The sequence below is a fragment of the Cavia porcellus genome, unplaced genomic scaffold (assembly GCF_034190915.1).
Source record: "Cavia porcellus strain 051 isolate PalLab524CR breed Dunkin Hartley unplaced genomic scaffold, mCavPor4.1 scaffold_23, whole genome shotgun sequence".
NCBI classification, from domain to species: Eukaryota; Metazoa; Chordata; class Mammalia; order Rodentia; family Caviidae; genus Cavia; species Cavia porcellus.
The window spans coordinates 46,068,713-46,091,247 of NW_026947506.1; the positions used below are offsets into that span (position 1 = coordinate 46,068,713).

General features: G+C 50.2%; 1 protein-coding gene and 1 long non-coding RNA gene across 22 annotated transcripts in view; one reads left to right on the forward strand and one right to left on the reverse strand.

Annotated features, from left to right (window-relative positions):
* Positions 1 to 10,853: 10,853 nt before the first annotated feature.
* Ikzf1 (IKAROS family zinc finger 1) overlaps positions 10,854 to 22,535 on the forward strand; it is an 89,164-nt gene continuing 77,482 nt past the window's right edge. For 11 of the 21 annotated variants that reach the window (XM_063234341.1, XM_063234346.1, XM_063234345.1 and 8 more), the window contains exon 1: positions 15,411 to 17,408. In XM_063234341.1, the coding sequence (XP_063090411.1) occupies positions 17,348 to 17,408 (61 nt within the window). In that variant the 5' untranslated portion in view covers positions 15,411 to 17,347. Of the gene's footprint in view, positions 11,207 to 11,324; positions 11,775 to 14,568; positions 15,194 to 15,410; positions 17,409 to 22,535 lie in introns of those variants that run through there. The other 10 variants (XM_063234350.1, XM_063234344.1, XM_063234347.1 and 7 more) reach the window with 8 other exon arrangements.
* LOC134472531 (uncharacterized) lies at positions 11,768 to 15,424 on the reverse strand. Its single transcript, XR_010042397.1, has 3 exons — positions 15,192 to 15,424; positions 14,422 to 14,595; positions 11,768 to 12,071 (listed from the first exon to the last, which is right to left on the reverse strand). It is a non-coding gene; the product is annotated as an uncharacterized LOC134472531 (long non-coding RNA).

The window sequence follows — 22,535 nt, forward strand, 5'->3', positions numbered from 1 at the left end:
AGTCGGCCGTTTAGTGACCCGCCTCTGGCTGTGCACACAAACATCTCTAGAATGCTTAAACACATCCCACAGTGTGTACTTTTCAGCTATGCACATGGTATCTTTCCATCTTGGCAATAGACATGTGTCTGTACTTCGACAGCCCCAAAACACTCATTTGCGTTAATATATCAAATTCTATCTTATCTGTGGTGAGCATTTAGGGTTTTTTTTTTTCCAATTGCTTTCTAAAAACCTCATTCTAATGAAGAACGTTAAACACATACATACAGATTTCCTTGCATCAGGAGTCATCTCTGCACACTTTCCTCGAAATCATGAGCAGAAGGTTGCACTTTCTACAGTTCAATTCAATCTGGGCCGTGCTGACTTCCCAGGCCAGGTCTCCCTTGAGTTCCAGGTTCCACGGCCTCTGAGAGTTAATAATCGTATCTTGTGATTTATTGTAATGACCAGCTTTTATTTTTTAGTAAACTTAGATTTTTTTTTGCATGTGGTGATCTTGTATATTTCTTTTGTAAGTTGTACAGTTGAGTCCTTTGCCAATTTTTGCTATTTTTTCACTAATTTGTAAGAGCTCTTCACATATTAAAAATCTAATCATTCATTCCTATTTGTTGCAAATATTATCTGAAGATATCATTTTATTTAAATAATTGTCTTCCTTTTAAAAGCACTTTCTAAATGACACAAAAATAAAGATAACTATGTAGGCCCCTCATACAGATATTTCCTGTCTTCAATAGTTATCAGACACCTTTTGAATGTATTACTATTGTATAAAGCAAAGTGCCTTTCCTGAGAAGTCCTGGTGTATGCATGTTTCATTAACACAGACATTTTCACACACAATAATGCACAATTTCCCCAACTTAGCTACTTTGATGCTAAGAAAATTATATGTTGAGACCCTTTTGGATGCTACCGTCCCATTTCAGAATCACTCAACACCACCCATGGTCTCTTTCCTGGCTCTCTTCCTGGAGAATTTAATCCAAAACAACTCCACTCATTTATTTTTTCAAAGGTTCTTGAACAAATTTCTATGACATTTATGGTTCTCCTTCTTCACAGGTTTTCTTCCCTCACTCAGCAGGTTTCCCCAAATTCTTCACATCTGGGTTTTGGACATCGGAGGCTAACAGGCTTCAGACCTGAAGTCAGCTGTATGCTTTCCCACCACCTATCTCCAGTGAAACTGGTGGTGCCTGCTGAGATCTCAAGCTCATCCTGCTCATTTTCCATGGTGCAGGCATTTACATAGGCATCTGGGGAAGTTACGGGTTTTCCCCAAAGTATTTCCCATTTACCAGAACGGCCCAGCTCATAGCAGTGCTCAGGATTTCCCCCAGATCGATACACTTATTTTAGCCCCATCAGCTCATCTTCATTAAATGTCCCTGTGCTGTGCCGCAGCAGCCTTCCCAGAATGCCTGTCTGCACCAGGTGCTTGTCCTTTTACTCAGGAGGACTTTCCCAGGAAAACTATGCTGCTAACCAGACATGTAAAACTTCTCTGTGATGATGCTGCACAGACAGAGGCCAACCGGACCTGGTGTCCCATTGATGCTACAGGTTAGGAGAACTGGGGACTCTTTGCACTGCTCATGCAGCCCTGAAGTCACCCCAGGCAGGCCCAGCAACAGGGTTTGGCCCCTGTGGGCTGGGAAGTGACAGAATTACTGGCTGTGGCTGTGCGTGTTTGAGGGTAATGAGTCTCGGCTCATTCAGGCGTAGTTTGCCTTCAGAGCCTGACCCCCACTGGGGCAGGTGGAGTGGAGAAGCACAGAAATAGGGCTCCCCAGTGACATGCCGGTGAGCGCTAGCAAAGCACCCCCTCAAGCACTGCATTCAGTTCTCCGCCAGCCTTGCCAAGGCTGAGCTGAGCTGTGCAATCCCAGGAAGGCAGTCACAGGACCATTTTGGCAACCACTGCCATCCTATGAATGGGGACACCGAAGCCAAAGGAGGTGACCCGAGTGGTCTTCTTGAGCCTATTGGAAGAAGCACAGCCCAGGACAGTCTTCTGGCTTCCATCCAGCACACCATGGGACAGCGCTACTGCTGGGGGCGCTCTCCACCTGTGGAGGCCTCTGCCTTCACGCACAAGGCCAGCGTGGGCGCCCCAAAGCATCTCATGCTGTGCCAGACCCTAAAAATCAACTCAGGAGGGTGGACACTGATTCCAGAGAACTTCAGATGGACTTCCTGAACCAGAATTCACAGCAGTGGCAATTCTGAGTTGCTCACCACAGACATCGAGAAGATAGGGGCGCACATGGCCCCAGCGAACGAGCCAACCCCTCCTTGAACAAAGACAGTGGTGAAATGGGGCGAAGATGAAAAGGGACTTCCCAGGAGAACAGAACCTAAATTCCGGTGTCCTCAGGAGGCCCTGTACCCAGTGGTGGTTCCATCCCACCTACAGCCTGACTGTGCCCTTCCAATAGTTGGTCTTTTGTCTGTGAGGGTTGGGTTTTTAAGGGAAGAAATAAATAGTAAGTGGTTCTCCAGGCTTTCTCCAGCTTTGTCTCCTATTTGACAATCTTACACTCCCCAACTTGACAGTCTGCTTTCACTAATCCATATGCATAGAAGGTGTATATTACCCCCAAGTCTACGTGATCCTCACTTAGCCAACGACATCTGTCTTTGAACTGTCACCAAATGCTAGAAGGATTCTTTTTCTTTTGTGGTGTCAATTCCTCTTTCTGTCATTATTAACCTTGTTAAATACCCTCTTCCCTCCCCTTCTGAAAGGCATGAACTGAGCGCAGAGTTTCAAACACACCCCCTTCACACAGCCAGAGGGGGGCAGGGAGCCCAGCTAGCTCCCTGTTCATCAAACATCTACTTTCACTCCATCCACGGGGAGTAGGCCCTTTTGTACATTTAACAGATTCAAGCAATTTAGCAACTGGGGTGGAGTCTATGTAAAGCACTTCAACAACATGGGAAATGAAGACACTGGTCTTCTGTCTGAGAACTGGTTAATGGAAGACGTGAAGCCTCCCAACGCACACAACAGCGCTGCCTAATGCACTGCTGGGAATCCTCAAGAAGTTTCCCACCGCGGGGGGAGGCGGGCTGACAGATTTCGCCTTTGCTGTCAGTTCCACTGTGGGAGGCTCCTAAATTTATTATACCTGGGAAATCGTTCTCCTGCAAAGCTATCCCAAATGGAGCAAAGAAGCGAGGCAGGAGGTAGGGCCTTCTGCGGGTGCCACTGGCTCCTGCTAGAAAGGGGGCAGAGGCCATGGTGAGTCAGAGCCATGGTGGAGTGCATGAAGCCCTTGCCTACCTTGACCAAGGAGAAGCAGGGCACCGAATTGATCTTATCTGCCTCCCTACGTCAACCAGCTTAACTAAAAGATAATATTGTTCAGACAATAAAGTAGAATCTTCCCAGAGGATCCCCAGGGGGCATTTTCCACCAGCACGGGTATCTGGACTTGATACCGTTTCTGCCCAGTAAGCAAAACACCCAACATCATCTGAGAAGATCACTTATCACCATGAGTCTGGGATCATCCGGAAGCAGCTATATTGCCTTTTTCTAAGACAAAAAAAATGTCCTCACTTTGGGAGGCTTCTTTGCCTCAGTTTCCTCATCAACGAAGTCAGAATCACATGGCTCAGCTTTCTGGTGAAGAGACAATGCAAGAGTGTGTTTTGCTGATTCGCTCAAAAGCCCTGCAAACATAAATCATCCTTCGAGTGCTGTATGTGCTGCCACACCGCTGCCTGGAGCGCAGGAGCTTTCAGAGAAGTCAACGGGAGCTCCAGAAGTGAGAAGAAATATGCACGGGAGAGATGGGCCAGCACGCTGCTGCATGGTGGAGATTAAACACCTGGAGAGGAGAGTTCCGGCTAAGTGTATGATTATCGACCGCTGCAGTTGGATTCGCTGTGAGAACTCAGATCCATCAGGTCGTCCACTCAAACGACATCCATCATTTGGTACATCCTCTATGTCTTGCGGGCTTAATGGCATTGAAACCCAAAGAGCCAAAAGCTGCCCTTCACAGTAGGGTGAGGAGGGCTCACAGGCCAGAGAAGTTGGAACTGATTTTTGTCCCACAAATAATGAGCAACCTCATTGTAAGGTAAGTGAAATAGTGTGCAGACTCTGACTAGGAGGTAATCCACAGACACACACTCCAGCTTAAAGAACAGAATCAAATGCCTTAGTTCACCCCCACATCAGGCCCTTGGCTTCTTACCTTCCAAGGGCCGCGGGATGTGCCCTCAAGTGCAGTCAGCTGTCTCCTGAATCTGTACACATCCCACCCAAGGAACACATCCTCAGTTCCCACCCAAGGCGGAACCTTAGCTCTGCATAATCTCTTTCTCAATGGTAGCCTCTGCTACCACCTGTCAATCAAAACGTGTCCTTCTCCCAAAACATGGAGCCATTCAGTACAACTGTATCAGAAACAGCTAGCCCTGCAGAAAATGCTTATAAGATAAATCATAGAAAATAAAGGGATATTCTAGTGAGAAGTCAACCCTCTGGCTTAATTGCAAAAACACTGTAAGCTAAAGAAAATTGTGAATTTGAGCTCTGAAGTGGAAATAAAGTTGCCAATTTCTGAGGTGCGTATCACAGAAAATGAGTTCTTCATTAGAAAACATATCTGTAAGTAACAAGAATATCACGAGCAAACATTAAAAGAACACATTGCTTTGGATTGTGTATAGCAACAGAATGCATGATATCTGTAAATAATTTCTGAACCACCAACTTAGGGAAAACTCTTTGTTGCCTCACTAAATTGTGATCTGTATTCTTTCTATTGAAATAAGAGTTTATTGAATCACTTAGGATACATGTCTGATAAAACCAGAACAGAAGTAGGACAAGTTTGGTTTGACATCGTAGCTGGTGTATTTTTGAAATTGCGCTTTGTTCCTTTTTTGGGAAAATAAACAAAAAATAAAAAGGATGATGCATAAATCCAGTTAATATAAATTAAGTGGTAACTTTTCTGTGTACTCAAGGAAAGATGTTTGAAACATTCTTTGCTGAATCCTTTACCACTGAGAGAACATTAATATGTCAAGAAGAAGCACTGCCGTCTGCAAGATTCTGGAGCCCAAGGGGGGACAGAAAGGTGAGATGAGAGGGCTTTCCTTCCAGTCCTCACACTAGGAAAACACAATTCCTATGCACATTGGAAAATAAATACTCAAGTCCTTGCCCTGCTATTTAAACACAATGTGTCTCTTGCTTTTGAAAACCAGATAAACCCTGCCAAGTCGTGCCATTAAATAGAAATATCTGTTGATTGTTCTGGAGGCTGTGTGAGGCAATAGGGAAACAAAATGGACAAAAAGAAACCCTCTACTCCTGTGGTGAACACACGCAATAGCTGTTTAGCAGCTAGCAGGCAAGGAAGTCCAAGTGCTATAGGGAACAGAGGGAAAGGGAAGCAAGGGAAGTCTCAGAGACAAAGTAAGCAGGTGGGAGCAAGCTCTGGGCCAGGGCAGGACTCAGGCTGCCGATATCCAGGGGAGAACCTTCCAGAAGGAGGAACAGGAAGCCCAAAGGCAAAAGGCAGGCAAGGCAGAGGGTCTCAGGGATGCGAGCCAGGGCAAAGCAGCAGGAGATGGCCATCGAGGGACAGAGTCACCGCCACTTGGAGACAGCAGTGATCTGATGGTGCTCAGCCCTGCTATGGAGGCCAGGAGGAAGAAAAATGCTGCTCAGTGGCAGAGCACTTGCCTAGTGTGTGTGCCTGCAGGCCTCAGGGTGCTCTGGTCCCCCAAAAGGAAAATAAAATCATTGCCAGGGAAAGAGAGGAGGTGGGGCTGTGGACGCTGCCGCAACTGAGCCACAACACTCCCAGCAGCATGGGTGGCACAAGCAAGTCCAGCCTTAGAGCAGCTCCAAGCTCTGCCCACTGCAGTGCCCAGGTGTTGTTCAAGGAAAGAGGGGGGCTAAACCCCCGTGCCCAGGGGAACCATTAGGGATGCAGCTGGGACCCGGTGCACGTGAGACAGTGTTAGAGCCCTGCACTTCGAAGGCAGCAGGAACCGCAGGTGTACAGGTGCGGCACCACTAGAGCAAAGAGGACTCTGTAAACCAACTCTGCAGAGACCTCCAGGCCCTGACCCTGGAGGAAGGCCTGTCCAGGGCTGCCATGGGGCGCCCAGCATTTGGGAAAGGAGACCTAGAAAGAGTCGCTAAAGACACCGAAGAACCAGGCCCGGAAGACTCCTGAATATCCATTGCGCTGACCGCTTCAGGGTCAAAGCAAACATCTGAGGAAGGTTTTTTTGATGCCCTTTAAGGCAAGGGTACCAATTCCCCGGGCTGTGGGCTGACAGCACTCTGAGCTGGGCCCAGTGAGCAGAGGACAACTGGCTGGGCCATCTGTGTGTCTGGCCCTCTGCATCCTTGGCACTTCCACCTGAGCTCATTAAATCCTTCCAGGAGCACAGACCTTCGTATGCCCCCACGCATGCCTTCGTATGCCCCCACGCATGCAAGGGATCTAGGCTGTTACCCCTCTGAATCACCCTAGACCACCATCATCCCCAGGTCCTACCTGGATCTGCCAAAATTGTCTTCCACAAAACAGGTCCTTGATGCCTGCAGGGCACTGGCCACTCCCTTGAAGTCCATTCCTAGCACCGTGCTAGGCTGCAGCTCTCAGTGCTGATCAGACCTTGCTTGAACCAAGTGGAAAGCACCATTCCTAGTCGTCTCTGAGAGAGGAATGGGCTCTTTGCTAACCCAGCCCAGGTCATCCCTGCCTGAGAAGCTGGGAACAAGCACCTTTCCAGAATGCCTCTTCTCCGTTCAGCTCCAAGAATCTCTGTCTGCGCCTCCGAGCAGGGGAGAGGAGAGGAGATGGGCACTGTTAGCACGGGGATTCATACTCCTCTCACCTCATGCCACCTCGCGAAGCAGGGTTTGTTCTCCCTGCTGTAGAAGTGAAGCCAGATCATTGCATCCTTTTGTAGGGGGCCAGGAGAAAAACCAGGACTTCCGGGATCCTTTCTCCTGTAACACCCTACACGACTCAAGCTCTTCCCCCAAATCACCCTGCTTTCTTCAAAGACAGCAGAGGTAATATCTGCAAACACCGAAAGGAAGGATTTGCTGTAATAGCACAGAAATAACTAGCCTAAATTTCTGTGGTCTTTTCAGGAACCTTAATGTTTCCTAGACATGTCCATTGGAAAGCATAAACACTTGGCCTTAAGAGGAATAAAAAATGTAAAACTTCCTGAATAAAAAGCTGTCCAACACTGTTGGTGTCCTGTTGTCTTGCTTTGAAGCCCTGTGTTGCTTGCATTGCTCTGTTCTGATTTACTTTGTTCTGTTTTGTTTTGTTCTCTTTAAAATAAAAAAAAAATTAAAAAAGAAAAAGAAAAAGCTTTCCAACCATGATGGGGAGAGTAAAGGAGGTGGGTGCTTGAGAAATTTCAATTCTCACCCAGGAAACAGACAGGCAGTGTGGGGGTCAGCTGGCAAGGGTGCCAGGCAGAGACCAGGGAAGATGCTGAGGAGCCGTGATGGCTGGAATGATGGCTTTGAGAACTGAGGGCAGCACTATGGTTGAAAGAATAGACCAAGATGGGCATCCTGGTCCAGCCACCTGGAAACAGGATTCCTCAGAGTACCGAGGAGTGTGCTTAGTATCTTCCAGGGACCTGGAAAGATGCTTCACATTTCCTAGTTCTTGAGGAAGGTATTACTGTCCTTCTAGTAAATAACACTCATTTTCCATACCCATTCCCATTTTCCAGAACAAGAAACTGAGGCATGGAGAATCCTAGCTACTCACAGAGAATGGATCCAAACGGTTTTTCTCCAACATGGCCCCCCACCCCTGCCATGCTCTCAGCTTACTGTGTAGCCCTGGGGAGTCACCCTCTCCAAGGACCAGCACTGAGCACAATGTCATCAGGAATTCCGGCCCCGCTGCATAGTGGGGAAAGCTGGGAAACACCCCTTGGCTAGCTGGGCTGATACAGTGTCTCAGTCCTTCTGCTGGCACAGAACCAACCAAGCATGGCCCAAGCTGCCTCTGTTCTTTCACTTGGGTCCACTGAGGGGAGGGGACTATTCACCTTTCCTCCATTCACCCCAAACATTTCTAATGCTCCCCAAGAGAAAGTTTTCCGAGCAAATTCTTCTCTGCCAAGTCACAATATCTGACTCAGTTTAGCTTCTGATGTCTTCTAACCCAAAGACCCTGACAAAAATTCACTGCTTTTGAAAACTGAGGTACGTTTTTCATACAAAGACCGACAGGAATAAAGAGAAAGAGCTCTGCAGAAGCCAGAAGCACTTGGGGCTCAGCTGCACGGATCCCTGCTGTGTGAGTCGGGCCTGGATGGGAAAGGCCAGTGGCGAGTGTGAATTTCTGTGCCTTGCAGACGGGCAGATGAGGGCCCAGGGGTGCCCTTCCCAGGCAGGCACCGCCCAGGGGAGTCTTGTCTCCCCAGTTCCCTGGCTCTGCTTTTCCAGTGGTGGGAGAGAGCTGGTGCCCACACAAACCAGGCCCCAGGGGAGGAGCCCAAGAAAAGGGGGCCAGCACCTTGCCGGAGCCAACAGCTGACAGAAGCAGAAGCTGGCGCACAGGAAAACCGGGAAAAAGAAACTGAAGGGACAGTTGGTGAGGCTACAGTTTCACCCTCGTCCTGCCTTCCTTTTCATGCCCACGTGACTTTCCAGACAGAACTACCCAGGCTGCTCTAGGTTAACGTTAGAGAAAGATAACCGGCTTTTTAAAATACACACACTTAGGACCGAACCTACGCCTTCTCAATGAGCTACATCCCCAGCCCTTTTTACTTTTTATTCTGAGACAGAAGCTCATTAAATTACTGAGTTACCCATGTTGGGCCCAAACTTGCCATCCTCCTGCCTCAGCCTCTCAGAGTGCCGGCCTTACAAGTGAGCATCATCATACCTAGCTATTTTTAAACAATAACAACAACACAAACCCATTCCTGCTATTTGAAAACATTCTTGCTGTGTCCTAATCATTGAAGGAGAGAAATGAGAAATATCACTGCTGCTTAACAGATTTATAAAAATCGAAGCAAACTATGCTTATAAGAACAGGTACTTTCAGACAGGATTTCCCTCAGCGTCTCCTAATCCCATCAACACCCCTTTGGAAAGAGAAATGCCTGCTGCTGAGAAAGTTAAGCTGGAAGAGGTCAAATCATTTGCTGAAACAAAACTGTCAACCTCTCCTAGCACCTCAGTCACCCTGTTTTCTAAAGCTTACCCTCCTTTAACTTCTCTTCCAGTGCACTTTCTAAGTAAGGAATCTCTGATTAATTCCTTCAGTGGTCTTTATTTATGTATTTTTGACACTGTGCTTTCAAAAGAGTTAGTAAATTAGCAAGTACACCCAAGTAAATTAAACTATATTTTAACACTATGCATTTTAACATTCTGAAAATGGCAGTCCGTATAGTTAATTTATAAATGAAACAAATCACTGTAGACCTGGTGTTGTTAAAAGGATACTATTCTTGCTACTCCCAACACATTTTCTGTCCCCAGGTACTTTTCTTGGTGCAGAGATTCCCAGCTTTAGGGGATCTCTCTGGGCTGGTGACATCCTCAAAATCCGGGCTGCAGCTCAATTCTCCCCAAGTCCAGCTGCTGCTCGGAGGCAGGGGAAAGAAGGAGCAGTGGAATTGGAGACCCAGCACGCTGCTCCCTGTGGTTGGCACAGCCAGCCAGCAGGGTGATAAGGGACATTCACTACTTACAAAACCCTCCACTGCCAGGCACAGGGCAAGCACTTCCCCCAAGGACCACAACTGACCAGCAGTTGCAAGAGAAAGGTGACATTACAGCCACCAACTCAGAAGCAGGAAACCAACTCAGGAGAAACAGCTGGGAGGGCTCCACTACCTAGGACAATATCACACCTTGGTGGAAGGCCTGGCCTGAGCCCTTCAAGGGTAGACCCACATACCGCAGAGACACCCCTGAGGCTCAGGGGACCTCTGCACCCACAAACTGGGGATGCCATAAGCCCCTTCCCAGCTGTGTTGTTAGCCTCGTGCCTTCTGCCTTGCTGAAAGCTGAGGACCACTGGGCTTGGTGAAGTGGACTCCTGCAGGCAGGCATGCTTAGGAGCCCAAGCCACAGAGTGGAGAAGGGACTGGGAGCCGGGACCGGCCTCCGGCTGGCCCAACCTCCTCTGGCTTTGGTAGCAGCGGTCAGTTAGCTTGGGCAGAGCAGGCCATCTACCCAAGTGAACACAGCACAGCAAGTGCTGCCTAAGTGGTCCAGGAAAAAAGTGTCCAAGTGTCAGCTGGGTCCCTGTAGGTAGAAGGGACTTGGTAGCAGACAGAAAGCAGGACATTGAGGTTCATGGGCCGGGATGCAGCTTTGCTGATGGCTCAGTCCTCGGCCACTCAGGCACCCCAAGTGGCACTTTCCGCCTGTTCCTGTTGCCCACACTGCCTGCTTCTGACTCTGGTGCCCTTTTCCATGTGACTGTGCTCTCAGGGCTGGTCCAATCTTTATTTTGGGCCTCATACAGGGTGCCCTCCCCTACCGCCCGGGGCCCATGGGGACCAGGCGGCCACACCACCATGACTGTGGACTTCAGGGTGCCCACGCTGTTGCTGGACTGAGCATCAGAGCCCAGGGGTCCCCGCGAAGACTTGTAGGGGCCCCAGGAGCTGCCCTCGCTGACTCGCTCCCCACACATGCATGGCCAGCCCCTAGAGCCCCATCCGAACTTGTGCTGGGCAGGTGGGAGGGGAGAGCCAAGCGGTATTCCATTGGTTGTCTGGGAAAAGACAGCGCTCTTTCCACACTGCGGAGTCTCCCTTCCCGCCCTCGGGTGGGCACTGGTGCAGTGGATCCCGAGCCCGGTAGTGACAAGGAACTCGGTCCCGGGCGTGGAGCTGGGCGCGGCGGCGGGCACTGCCAGTCACCAGGGGAAATCTTTTCCCAGAGTCCGAGCTCTCGGGATCCGGCGGGGCGAGCGCGCAGGGCGCACGGTGGTGCGCGTCCCCGTCCCCGCCCGCGATCTTCACGCGCTGCCCTCACGGGTCACGCGCGGGTCCCGCGCCGTCGCGGCCGAGCGGGGCGGCCCGGGGCGATGCGGCGCTGGCGCGAGGAGGCGCGGCAACGCGGGGAGCGCGGGGGAGGCGGCGGCACGCGGCGAGGGCCCCGCACGGGCAAGCGGGGTGAGGCGGGCGGCGGCCCCGGCAGGTATGGCCCGCGCCGCCCGGGGCGCAAAGTTTGCGCGCGGCCCGGAGTTGCACCCCGGCAAGTGGGGTCGTGGCGGGGCGGGGACGGGACTGACAGACGGACTGACGGATGGACGGATGAACTGACGGGAAGGACTCAAGCCCTGTGCGTCCTGGTGCGCTGGTTCGCGTCCCGGGGCGGCCGAGCCGCGCGCGCTGCGGGCCGGGCATCGGCACCCGCGAAGTTTTTGGGGCGCGCGGGGATAGGGGCGCTGCCGCGGGTGGCACTGCGCGCGGGGAGCCAGGGCGGCCGGGAGCGCGACGCCAGGTCGGAGCCGGCGGGGGGCGGGCGCGCGGCGGGGAAATGGGGAACAAAGCGCGCAACTTCAGGAAGTCATTGTGAAAGGGAGCCGGGAGCAGCCCGCCGCCCAGCTCGCGGGGCGCGCTGACAGGTGCCCGCGCCCCGGCCCGCGGAGACCCGGCGACGGCGCCCGGCCCGGCGGCACCCGCGGGCTCCCGAGCTCGGCGCCCTGGTCGCGCTGCGCCCCGAGGATCCGTTTTGGCCCGCAGAGCGCGACACAGGAGTCCATGTGAGTGCTTTTGGATTGAATTTCAGCAGGAAAACTTGGGGTCACGGATGGACTTTTTCTTTCTCTTTTTAATTTTGAAGAGCAGAAAGGGAAGGAAGGCGGGCGGTGAGGTGCGCTGTCCCGGTGTGTGGAGCGCGCAGGGGACGCGCTGGCTTCGGTCGCGGTGGCCGCCACCGCCTGGGGCTGGGACCGCGTGGAGGGTGCCCCACCGCTGGTCACCTTTACACATTTAAATTCAGGGACAGCGAGACTCCAAAAGTCAGGACTCTCCTTCTGAGATGGAGCCCGAGTCGCGTTCTGTAAAACAGGAATCGCCCTGGTTTTGAAAACTTAGCCAGTGTTTTCCTCGCCGCGCTCCGGTCCTGAGAGCGACTGGGGAAAAGCCTGGATAAGTAGAGGGGACCGGGCTTGCAGATCCCTTGAAATGTAGATTCACAGTGTGCCAAGCAGCCCTGGTGACCTCTAAGGGATCCCCTAAGCCTTCTAACTCAGAGACACAGATTCTCCTCCGCCTGCAGCACCCCTAGAGCGCTCAGCCCAGACAGCTTTCAAGTGCAGTCACCCCTCTTGGGGCTGCAGCCCAGCTGGGGGGACTTTAATGCGGGCATTGTCCAGGACACACCAGAGAAAGCTTTTCCTCCCTGCTGAGGTGCCTTTCAGTTTTAGGGTACCTTGTTTTAAATTTCTGGAGACAAAATGGTGCTGGAGAAATATGACCTTACTATTCATATCAACTTCGATCAAAAGAGGAAATTTTATGGAAATCCGAAAAAAATACTGTTAAGATTTTGACTTTCATAGAAATTCAGATGATTTTAAAGGTTGGTTCATTTTGATTCTGAGCTGAAAGGGGAGGAGAGAAATGCCCACATCTTGATTTTCTTTGTTGGGAGATGTTTGGTGGATGAGGGTAATTGGATTCATCTCTTACATGGGAATTTTAAAACTAACACTCTGAGTGTTATATATATTTGCATGCATCAGAATTGTTCCATTGACAAATCAGATTACTTGGGTTGTGGCTCAAAGTTTAAACAGGGATAAATGTTCCTGACAGAAGGTTCCCCAGGTTACCTTGGTGTCTCATACTATGCAGAGAACATTACAGAAATAACTTGTACTCATACGTACAAGTGAGGGTGTCATGGTGAAAAACCCATGCCATCAGGTTTGGTAGAAGGTATCCGGTTGCAGATTTCCCTGTGAATATACATGGTCATACCCTTTTTACGAGTGAGTGACCAGAACACCTCACTACACTCTGTGCTGTTTTTTTCTCCATTTGTATCATGGTGGGAGCTGAGGACTGGGCCGAGCCTCCCGGCTGCTTGTTTGAGCAGACTGTGTCTTGCTGAGAATTGCTGTAGCTGGAAAACCCACTTCACTCTCAGATTCAGGGGCATCGGAGTCCTAGCCGGCATCACCACCTCTCAGGAGACCTCAGGCTGTGTGTGAAACTGGCTGTGTTACACTGCACTCTTTGGAGAAGTTCGAGTGTGATCTGCTTAGAGAAAGTAAACTGGCTGCACTTGGAGCCATCTCCTTTGTTGAAATACTAAGGTCACAGTGAGGATACTGGCCGGTATCTCTGGAGCCCTGCAGGACCTTCAGCCACGTTTTCTTCACTTGACCAGAGACCCTGTTTGGGCGTGTGATTCTTTGGTTGAGGAATTTATTTCCCCCTGGATTTGGAGGTGTGTGACTCACTTTGGTTAATGGAGTAGCATATTGTCAATAGAAGTGCCAGGCCTGTCGGAATTTGAGAGATCCTGTATTTTAAGGTTTACCTGCGTTGCTGTAGGTAGGAAATCCAGACCTGGCGTGTGTACACACACAGGGCATGCATCCAGCGAGCCACAGGACAGCAAGGGAGGCAGTGTGGAGCAGTTTTAACATCCAGCAAACCTGACCTGAGTAATAAAGTTCCCTCTTTTATTTTTTTACCTCTTACTACAACAGAAGGGATTGCTTTGTTAATTACAGGTGTAAGTTTAGGCACGAGTGATGTGGATACTGTGCCTAATTTTTCATCTCATGTGACATAATGCAGTCCTCAAGGCTGCATCAGGGCTGGCACCGTCGGTATTACCATTTCCCTCTCTAGTTTCTGCAATCAGGAGACAACTCCTTTGCGAAATGAGTATGGGTTCTTGTTCCAGGCTAAAAGAGACTTGTGGAAGTGCCTCCAGCTTGCACAGAGCAGACTGGGAGCCAGTGGGGTTCGCTGGGAGCCCAAGGCTTCTGCCACCTTGTTTCTACGCCTGACAGGTGTTTGGGGGACGCCATGGTGTCTGGCTTCAATTCAGAGCTGCTGCCGAGCCTGCCTGGCTGCAGAGGCTTCAGAGGACTTCCATTTCCTGTGTGTAGTGTAGACGCCCCTTCACAGGGACGACGTGAGCCCTAAGAGGAACAAGTGACCCACCCCCAGGAGCACAGGAGGACTGACACAGACTCCATTTCACATCTCTAAGAGATGGCTCGAGTTTGCACTCTTTGGTTGAGTTGCAGAGAATTCCTATTAATCCTGCCCCCATGCACCCATGTTCTTAAAATCCAGCCAGGGAGGACAGGACTGCTTAGGGCGCCCCAACTCAAAATACAGCAACAGCAGCAAAGCTGCGGCACCTGTGGCTGTGGTTATCGCTACCTCGTGTCCTGTGTCAGGGTTCCTCGCGTGGCTTTAAAAGGCTCTTTGCCTCTGGTTCCCTCTCCGTTGCTTGCCCTCCTTGTCCTCGAGCCTCGATTTTCAGAGCCGTGGCTTTGCTCTTGTTCAGCCCAGCTCCTGAGAGTGTAGGGATATGGCAGCAGACATGTTTAAGCCCTGTTGAAACAATGCACATTAAACGTGAGAGGGAAGAATCTTCGCTGGAAGCTTCCCTGCAGAGAAGTGGGTACCTGCACCTGTTTGGGAGATCCTGGTGTTTATCCTAAGGGAGCACAGGGAGCAAGACTGAGGCCCCATCTGTAGGTCCCTGGTGACATGGGTCAGCTGAAGTTTTTCTGTTTCTCCTGTTTGACTCTGATAAATGGGTGGATGCCTCAGCCAAGCACCTGGTGGGAAACCGTAAACAGTGCTGAAAACCTCAGGGCCCTGGTGTGGGGACCCGGTTCGTTCTCTCCATGCCTGGGCCCGTTTTCCCTCTGCCTTTTGGGGAGGGCTAACCAACTCCCCTCTCCTAGACCAGCCTGACAAATCAGAGGTCCAGATAATTTCTGAACTCGCCTTGGTTGAGACAGGAAGCAGACTCCCTTCCTGTGTGTGTTTTCCTGAGAGAAAACCAGCTTCCCTCCTTCTTTGCATACACGGGGCTACGCTGGGGCCCACCTTCCTCTGCGCCCTGGGGAAGGGTGAAGACGGCAGCGGGATCCCTGAGGAGCAGGACAGGAGCCTACCGCACGGCCAGCAGGGTCACTCACAGGTGCGTTGGTCACAGGGAGACCTGGAGTGGCTGAGGGGCCCGGGGCTTGACACATGTGGTAGAGGCAGCCTTGCTTGACCTTGGGGCCCACGCAGGGTGCTGAGTGCCATGGGCCTTGTCTGTGCCCGTGTGGCTGGTGCCACCTGGGGTCTGTCCCTGGCCTCCGCCGTGCTCCTGCGGGGCTGGCCTGCACCCAGAGTGCCTCCCTCGTGAAGTGGCCTGGCCAGCTGTCTTAGGATGACACAGAGCATCCTTAGCTGGGTCTGTACCTTTTGCTTTCGGGGTTAGCCCTGCTGCACCTTCCTGTGGCTGGTGGCGCGGTGCTGTGGCTAAACGACTAGCTTAAAATGGGTCCTAATTAGTGCAAAAAGGCTCCCTTTAGACTGTCTCACTCAAGCGTGCAGCGGGTCATTTTTCTTCAGCAAGCTGCTCACCGCTGCCCGGTACCCACCATCTCTCCCCAAAACTTGGTGTGATTAGCAGATGGTTCGGGTGATGGGCAGCAGGGAGAGCCTGGGGAGGGTTGCAGCCCATCCTGGCTGTCTGTCCGTCTGGCTTGCTTTGCTCTTCTTTTCTCTCTCTCTCTTCCTCAGTTCATTTTTGTCATAGGTAGCGTTTTTGGACAATTGCTACAACTCAAGTGTTTCTGAAAGGCCTTCTATATACTACAATGTCTGTGCTCTATTTTTGAGATCACAGTCACATTTTTGCCACTTTCTGTTAGTTTGAAACTGTTTAAAATGAACTGTATCGTTTAGATTAAAAGCTCCACCCCATAAAGAGGAGGATTCAAACCAGGCCTTTCAACTGAGCTGTGACCCATGGCCTTTTAAACATTTCTTATTTTGGGGCAGGGTCTCCCCAAGTTCCTACATTGCCTGGGCTGAACCTGAACGTGTGACACCCCTGCCTCAGCCTCCCAGAGTGCGGGCACTGTAGGCCTCTGCCACCATCCCTAGCAGGTCTGAATTGGAGTCTGTTGCTAGAGCCAGGGGTCTGCTACAGATCCTGCCTGGCCAGTTTTTGACTTAAAAAAAAAAAGTTGTTGTTTTACATCACATTTTACTGGCATAACAAATAACTTTCTGCAAAAGATAGCTCTCCAGACCTGATGGGAAAATGTCGAGTTTAGAATCTTTAGGAGAAATGAAAATGAGGAATTGACCTTTTGTGAGCTCACTTCGGAGCCACTCTGAAATGTGCTCTGGAGCTTTTAAGGGAACCCAGAGAGAGAGCCATCGACCCCCTGGGCCTGCAAAAGTGACCTTTCCCTTCTCTTGCTCTGAGTTTTGTGTTGGGCAGAAAATCAAAGTGACATCCAGGGAGATCAGTGTAAGAACGCGGGTGAATTTAACCTCATTAAATTACAGTCAACCGCTAATTATCTCAGGTCCTCAAAGATAAGGTGGTTAATTACCATTGAAAAAAATGTTTTGGAAATTTCTTGTACTTTTTCCACACTGAGGGTGTTCCCGCTCCACAATAAAATTGTTTTATGTTTGCCTGAATTTGAAAATTTTTCACCTTAATTAAGAGCAGGTGGGACTTTTGTAAAAGAAATGCAATTTGCTAAAAATGAATACTCTTTAAGAGATGGGAAATCCATCACTCTGGTTATTTAAGCCAGGTGCCTCCATGTTTACTGCGAAGCATCCCGTGCTGTCTGGAACTGGGTTGAGCTTGAGATTTTGTGCCAGATCATAGACGTGGGTTTTTGTAGCTGGACGAATGAAGAGGTTGAGGGGTTTTACTCATGACCCCCACACCTCCCTCCCACACCCAGGCTTTGCCCAGGGACTCCACAGTGTCTATCCAGAAAGCCCGATTGGGCCGGCATGGCTGCTCTCCTGGGATCTGGTTCATGGCCCAGGGGGTGCAGACTTGGGTCCAGGGAAGCCAGCCAGGAGTGCACTGTCCATCACAGGGTGGGTAAAACTCTGTCTGTTTTCTGTGGTAACATCCAACTGCAGCTCGAGTGCAGGTGATCCAGGACATTGTTCTGCGGCGTTGTGAGGGGCTTGTGGCCATCACTGTCGTTTAACTGACACACTCACCCTTCCGCTTGGCCCTCTGGGGTGCATCCTGCTCTGGCTTCGCCCAAAATGCCTGCTGGAAGCCAGGGTGAGCCAGGTGAATGCCCACAGGCCTGAAGCTATGAGGAGACCAAGCAGTGATTTAAGGAATCGAATTTTTTGGAATCCACATTCTGCATACTGTGAGTGTAGTTTTAAAATGTGAACATAGATTCATTATTAATTGTTCTTAGGTAAAAAGCCATTGCATTTTATTTGATGCTAGTTGGCAATTTTGTGACTGCAGTAAATAGAACTGAGCTTAGAATTCTGGTTGTTAAAGAAAGTTTCCACTCTGCATAGGGAGCACTCTAACTTGGGGACAGCACTCAGGGGTCCACACGTCCTCCTCCCAGAGCAGGGACTAACTACTACTCATTGTATCTAGTCTGGCTGGGGCGGCCTTTTCCACTGTGAGGACCGAGGCAAGTGGACATGTGTGGGTCAGTGACTCCTACTGGGTTTAATTTAGGATATTTTTCCCCCCAGGTTTTGGAGACCTTGTGTTCATACTAGTTAGATATTGAGGCTGTAAGTAAAATGAAACAAAAATGTTTATCTATCTAAGAAAGTGTCTTTAGAGCAAATCAACTAACAGTGACATTTTAATTAATCAGACGTATGGGTTTCCAAGCAACGGGCGTTCTCACGAAGCTGTGTGTGATTTCACTTCCCTGAGCCTCAGCGTAGTTTTGCCGAGTGGACTCACATGTGTCTTCCCTTTAACTGAAGTCAAATGGCCTTGTAGAAAGTTCAGTGTTCCTGCTGCATTTTCTGGAAGCGTGGTGTGTATATGGATGGATTCTTCTACAAATAACAGTTTTAACTTTAATTTTAAAATGACCACATAAAATGCTTTCCTTGTATGTAAAGACACCTTGTACACTAAAAGGGAAAGATAAAATGGCCCATTCTTTCACAGCAGTTACTTTGCTGGATTAGATGATGGTAGTCAATATGGTAACTCCGAATTTCTCTCTTCTTAAAAAATGAAAAATATACTAGAAACAATAGGAAAACACAATCTGTCCCTGGGTCCCTGTCTTCTTACTTTATCATAATGATGTGTAAGCCGTCGGCACGTCCAGGACTGTGTAAGTAAGTCACTGTTTGGGGAGTTGTTTTTTAAAGACACAGGTATTGTGTTTGTTGTACTTTCTTTTTTCGAATGTTTCCTGGCCATGCACAGACATCTTCCAACATGAGGAAGCATGGAGGAGATGATTTTACACTTAGATTTTTGCCTAAGTGCGAGGTGTGAAAAGCCAATTTGTACTTAAGGGAGCTGCTTGGGGAGTTTCGGTGTCAGTGGCCGATCAGGAGAAGTCTTGTGTTTTGCTTTCTCGTTGCTGTTGTCTCGTGAATATCAGGTTTGAGTCTGTGTGTCTCTCCAGGCTCTGTAAACAGGGTGAGGGCCACGGAGCAGACAGGAAGCCTCTCCTCTTTGTACAGCTAAGGACAGCAGAGTCTGAGCACCTGTCAGAGCACCCCAGTGCCATTAAAATCCAGCTCTGGGGCTGCCATGGTGGCAAGGATGGAGGCGCAGTATACCACAGAGAACTGCTTCCACCCACCTTCTCCATTTTTTTTCTATCCATTTTAAAATTTTTCTGTTTTTCGGTTTTTTGGTATGTAGTCCAGGCTGGCTTCAGCGTCACTGTGATCCTCCTGCCTCAGCCTCCCGAGCACTAGAATGACAGGCGTGCGCCATCTTGCCCAGTCACCTTTTTTATTTTTAAAACAGTTTTTCTGATACCTCAGGGCCTGTCTTTCCTTCTGCCTCGCTCTGAGACAGGTGGCTCCGTGGTGGCATTTAAAAATACTCTTGTGGTTCTTTTGCCCTGGTCTTAGATACCTCTCTACTAAGAAGATTCTCAGAGAAAATGAGTAGGAGCTGTATTTTTAAAAGGTTCCCATGGTCTCCTGGACCTTCTTTTTGCATATCAGTTCTTGCCCTGGGAGGAGGCACAGCACTCCTGTGAGGCCCAGAAGAAAAGCACTGTAGTTTTCTGAGTCTCTGCTGGCTGTGGGGGAGGGCTCCTTGCAGGCCAAATTGGATTCCTGATCTCCTCTGCTTTAAATCTTGTTTCGAATTGTGAGTCGCACCAGCGATGCTCTGTTGGAATAATCACGAAAACGTGTAGATTGGCAGCTAATTTTTTAAAAATGAAAAGAATCAGCAGTGAAATAAGGGTGCTGAGAAGTTTCTATGCTCTCCCAACCTGTTTTGTCAAATGGTGACGCAAGCCTGGAAGGTCTCTTTGACTGCATACAAAGGGGGCAGATTGCTTTAGCTTTCTCTTTGAACATTTCCCTTTTCTTAAAGACGCAGTGTAATGCACGGTGATATGATAGAGTGGCTAAAATAAAATCTTCCAGTGTGAAGATGAAAGGGCTTGTCTCTCAGGAGGAATCGCGCGTTTTATTAAAGAGTTCTGTGACTTAGAGCATCTGAAATGGATTAGCAGCCCTGTCTCTGTCCTGTCTCCAGCCCCATACTCCCTGCAAAGGAGGAGTTGGGTATTTAAGGAAATAACCCCAAAGTGACTCAAGTGTAGGAAAAGAGGAACATGTCTTGGGACAAACAACCAGAACTCAGCTACAGGGAGGAAATCAGGCATAAAGTTTGTTGGCTGTCGAGTGTCACAAAGAACCTCCTTGTGTTCTGATTAAATCCAAGTGGCATCTCTTTCTTCTTTATTGATCCAATGCTGATATCTGGACCATAGCACAGAGCTCTGAAGAGCAGAGAGCACTGGTTCCAATCTCCAGCCTACTGTTTATGAGATGTGCCATGCTGAACAGGCTACTTCCCACCCAACCTTGGCTTTCTCATCTGTAAAATGGAAATAATAGTAATAATACGGATCCTGGGCTTGCAATGTGAGGGCTAACGACCTGTACACAGCACACAGCTCCCAAATGCTGGCTCTGTGCTGGGGTTCCTCCACAGGACGGTGTGTGCAACAGGATGTCTGCTGTCGTGCAGGGATTCGCAGTCTACGTCTTAAACACCAGGTATTCACAGATCACTGAAATAAAGCTGCCCAGTACTGGGAACCTCTCAGTTTTTTGGCTTATAAAAGGACTCCAGAAATGTGGGTAAATATTGCACATAGTTACCTGCATAGGATCAAGGGAGGATAAAGATATTTGCCTAGAAAAAAAACCAAAAAAGTTAGATAAGTCAGCTGTTTAAATGTATCAGAGAATTGCCTTCTGTCTCTATCTCTCTAGCTCTGTATGTGTGTACTGAGGACTGAATCCAAGGCCATCCTGCTGAGCTACATCCTCAAGCTTTTTGGTTCTTATTTTGGAACAGGGTCTCACTGACCTGTCCAGGTTGGGCTCAATCTTGCAATCTTCCTGCCTCAGCCTCCCAGACTACTAGAATGATGGGCAAGAGCCAGACATACCTGGCTTGCAGGGAACACATGTTGAACTGTAGAGCAGGCCGATTTCTGCCGAGTCGTAGGTCCAGTGCGGAGTCTGAAGTACCACTTCCTTAGCAGATCAGGGCTCGCCATACCTTTGGGGAGCCTGGAAGGTAGAGGGTTATGACGCCCACCAGGCATCTGGCTATTCGTGCTGACTTCCTCATCCAGACTCTGCTTGTGAGAAGCTGTGGTGCTGTCCCTGGAGGGTGGGAAGAAGGTGCTGAGAGGCATTTGCTGAGGGGACCCTTGCCTGGCGGTGTGGGTGACAATGGGCCGCTCCAGGGAAGCCAGCCAGAGCCCAGGGCTGGATGCGGCTGTGTCCCAGCCCAGCCAGAGCCAGCCAGGCCCTGTGTGAAGGAGGCAAGGCCTGGTGCAGGGGACTACTTCCGGAAAGGGCCCTGGTCCCTGGAGCCTCTGGGGTCTGCAGAGGCAGGAAGGGGCCCTGTGCTGCCCGCCGGCCCAGCTGCCACTCTGTCTTCTTCTGCTCTCTTTGCAGAGTTAGTGAGTGGTGTGTTGAGTGCTTTGAACTGAGACAAGGAAAGCGGGGCCACCCTGTCCCCATGTGAGCAGAAGGAGGAGGGGGAACACGGGAAGCCAGGGAGAGGGGAGAGGTGAGGTGTGGAGCCCGGGCAGGTGGAGGGAGGAGGTGGAAGGGAGACACAGGGATTGGAGGGACAGCAACGATGATGGTGTCACCCTCAGGCCTCAGGGCCTCTGTCCCCTTGGCCTGCACTTATCTCTGTTATCTGTTTCCCTCCGAGCCAGATTCAGAACTGCTCGCCCCAGAGAAACAATAAAAAGCATTCATGTCTGTAAGAGCCACACGGGAGAAGTCAGTTCCCTCTCAGTGCTGCCTGGTTTTCTGCTATGGATTTGCTAAGCTCTTGCATGAGATGGTTCGGGTTTCCGTGCACAGCGGAAAATCAGTCCGTCCATGTGAAGTGTGAAACCACCATTCTTTCTGCCCTCTCCTTCACAGACTGAGAGACTGTGACCTTTCATTTTGCTAGGAGTTCGGGGAAACAGCACTGAGGTGATAGGCTGCCCACTAGGCACAGGCTTCCTTTGGCTGGGCCCTGCGAAATGAAATCACGCCTTGTGCAGGACCCTCTTCATCACCTCCCTGGGGACGAGGGCTGCATGGGTGAAGTGGACACAGACCTCGTGGACACCAGGCTGGGATGAGACATGAGGGCCCTGCGGGACACAAGGGGTGCTGCTTGATAAGCTACATCTCAGTAGAGGCCAGATTTCCTTTCCCTTGGCCAGGGTTCAGTTATTAGTCTTTTGCCCTTGGCCTAAAACCAGTCATCTTCTGACAATGTCACTGTTTTTTGATCCCAAGAGACACAGGGATCTGGAACTGGGGGGAGTCTGGGGGGCCTCGTGGAGTCATCTTTGCAACACCAGGCAAGTCAGACTGCAGAATTCTCAGGGCCCCCTGAGACTGAAGTTTCAGGCTTGGGAATTATTAAGAATTTCACAGTGGTGGAAATGATGCCCTTGTGAGCAGAGGCCCTGGCCAGGTGTACTGGTCACAAGCCTCAGAAGCTTCTCAATGCCAGAGAAGGTTTGGCTGGAAATGCGCGTAAAAATCAAAGTGAGGCCACCTGTGTCACCAGGGACCACGTGTCCAGGTGGGTGGTGGCCTTGGGCTGCTCAATGACAATATATACAGAGGCAGAGCTTCTGGTCCCTTGCTGGGCACATCTGTGCCCCGTGGGCTCCCACTGGACTCTTTCCAGGGTGCTGTGGCCTCATGGGCTTCTCTCTTCCAGGCCCACCAGGAGTACCTGGATCCTTTTGTGAAATGATGACCCAGTCAGGGGCTCC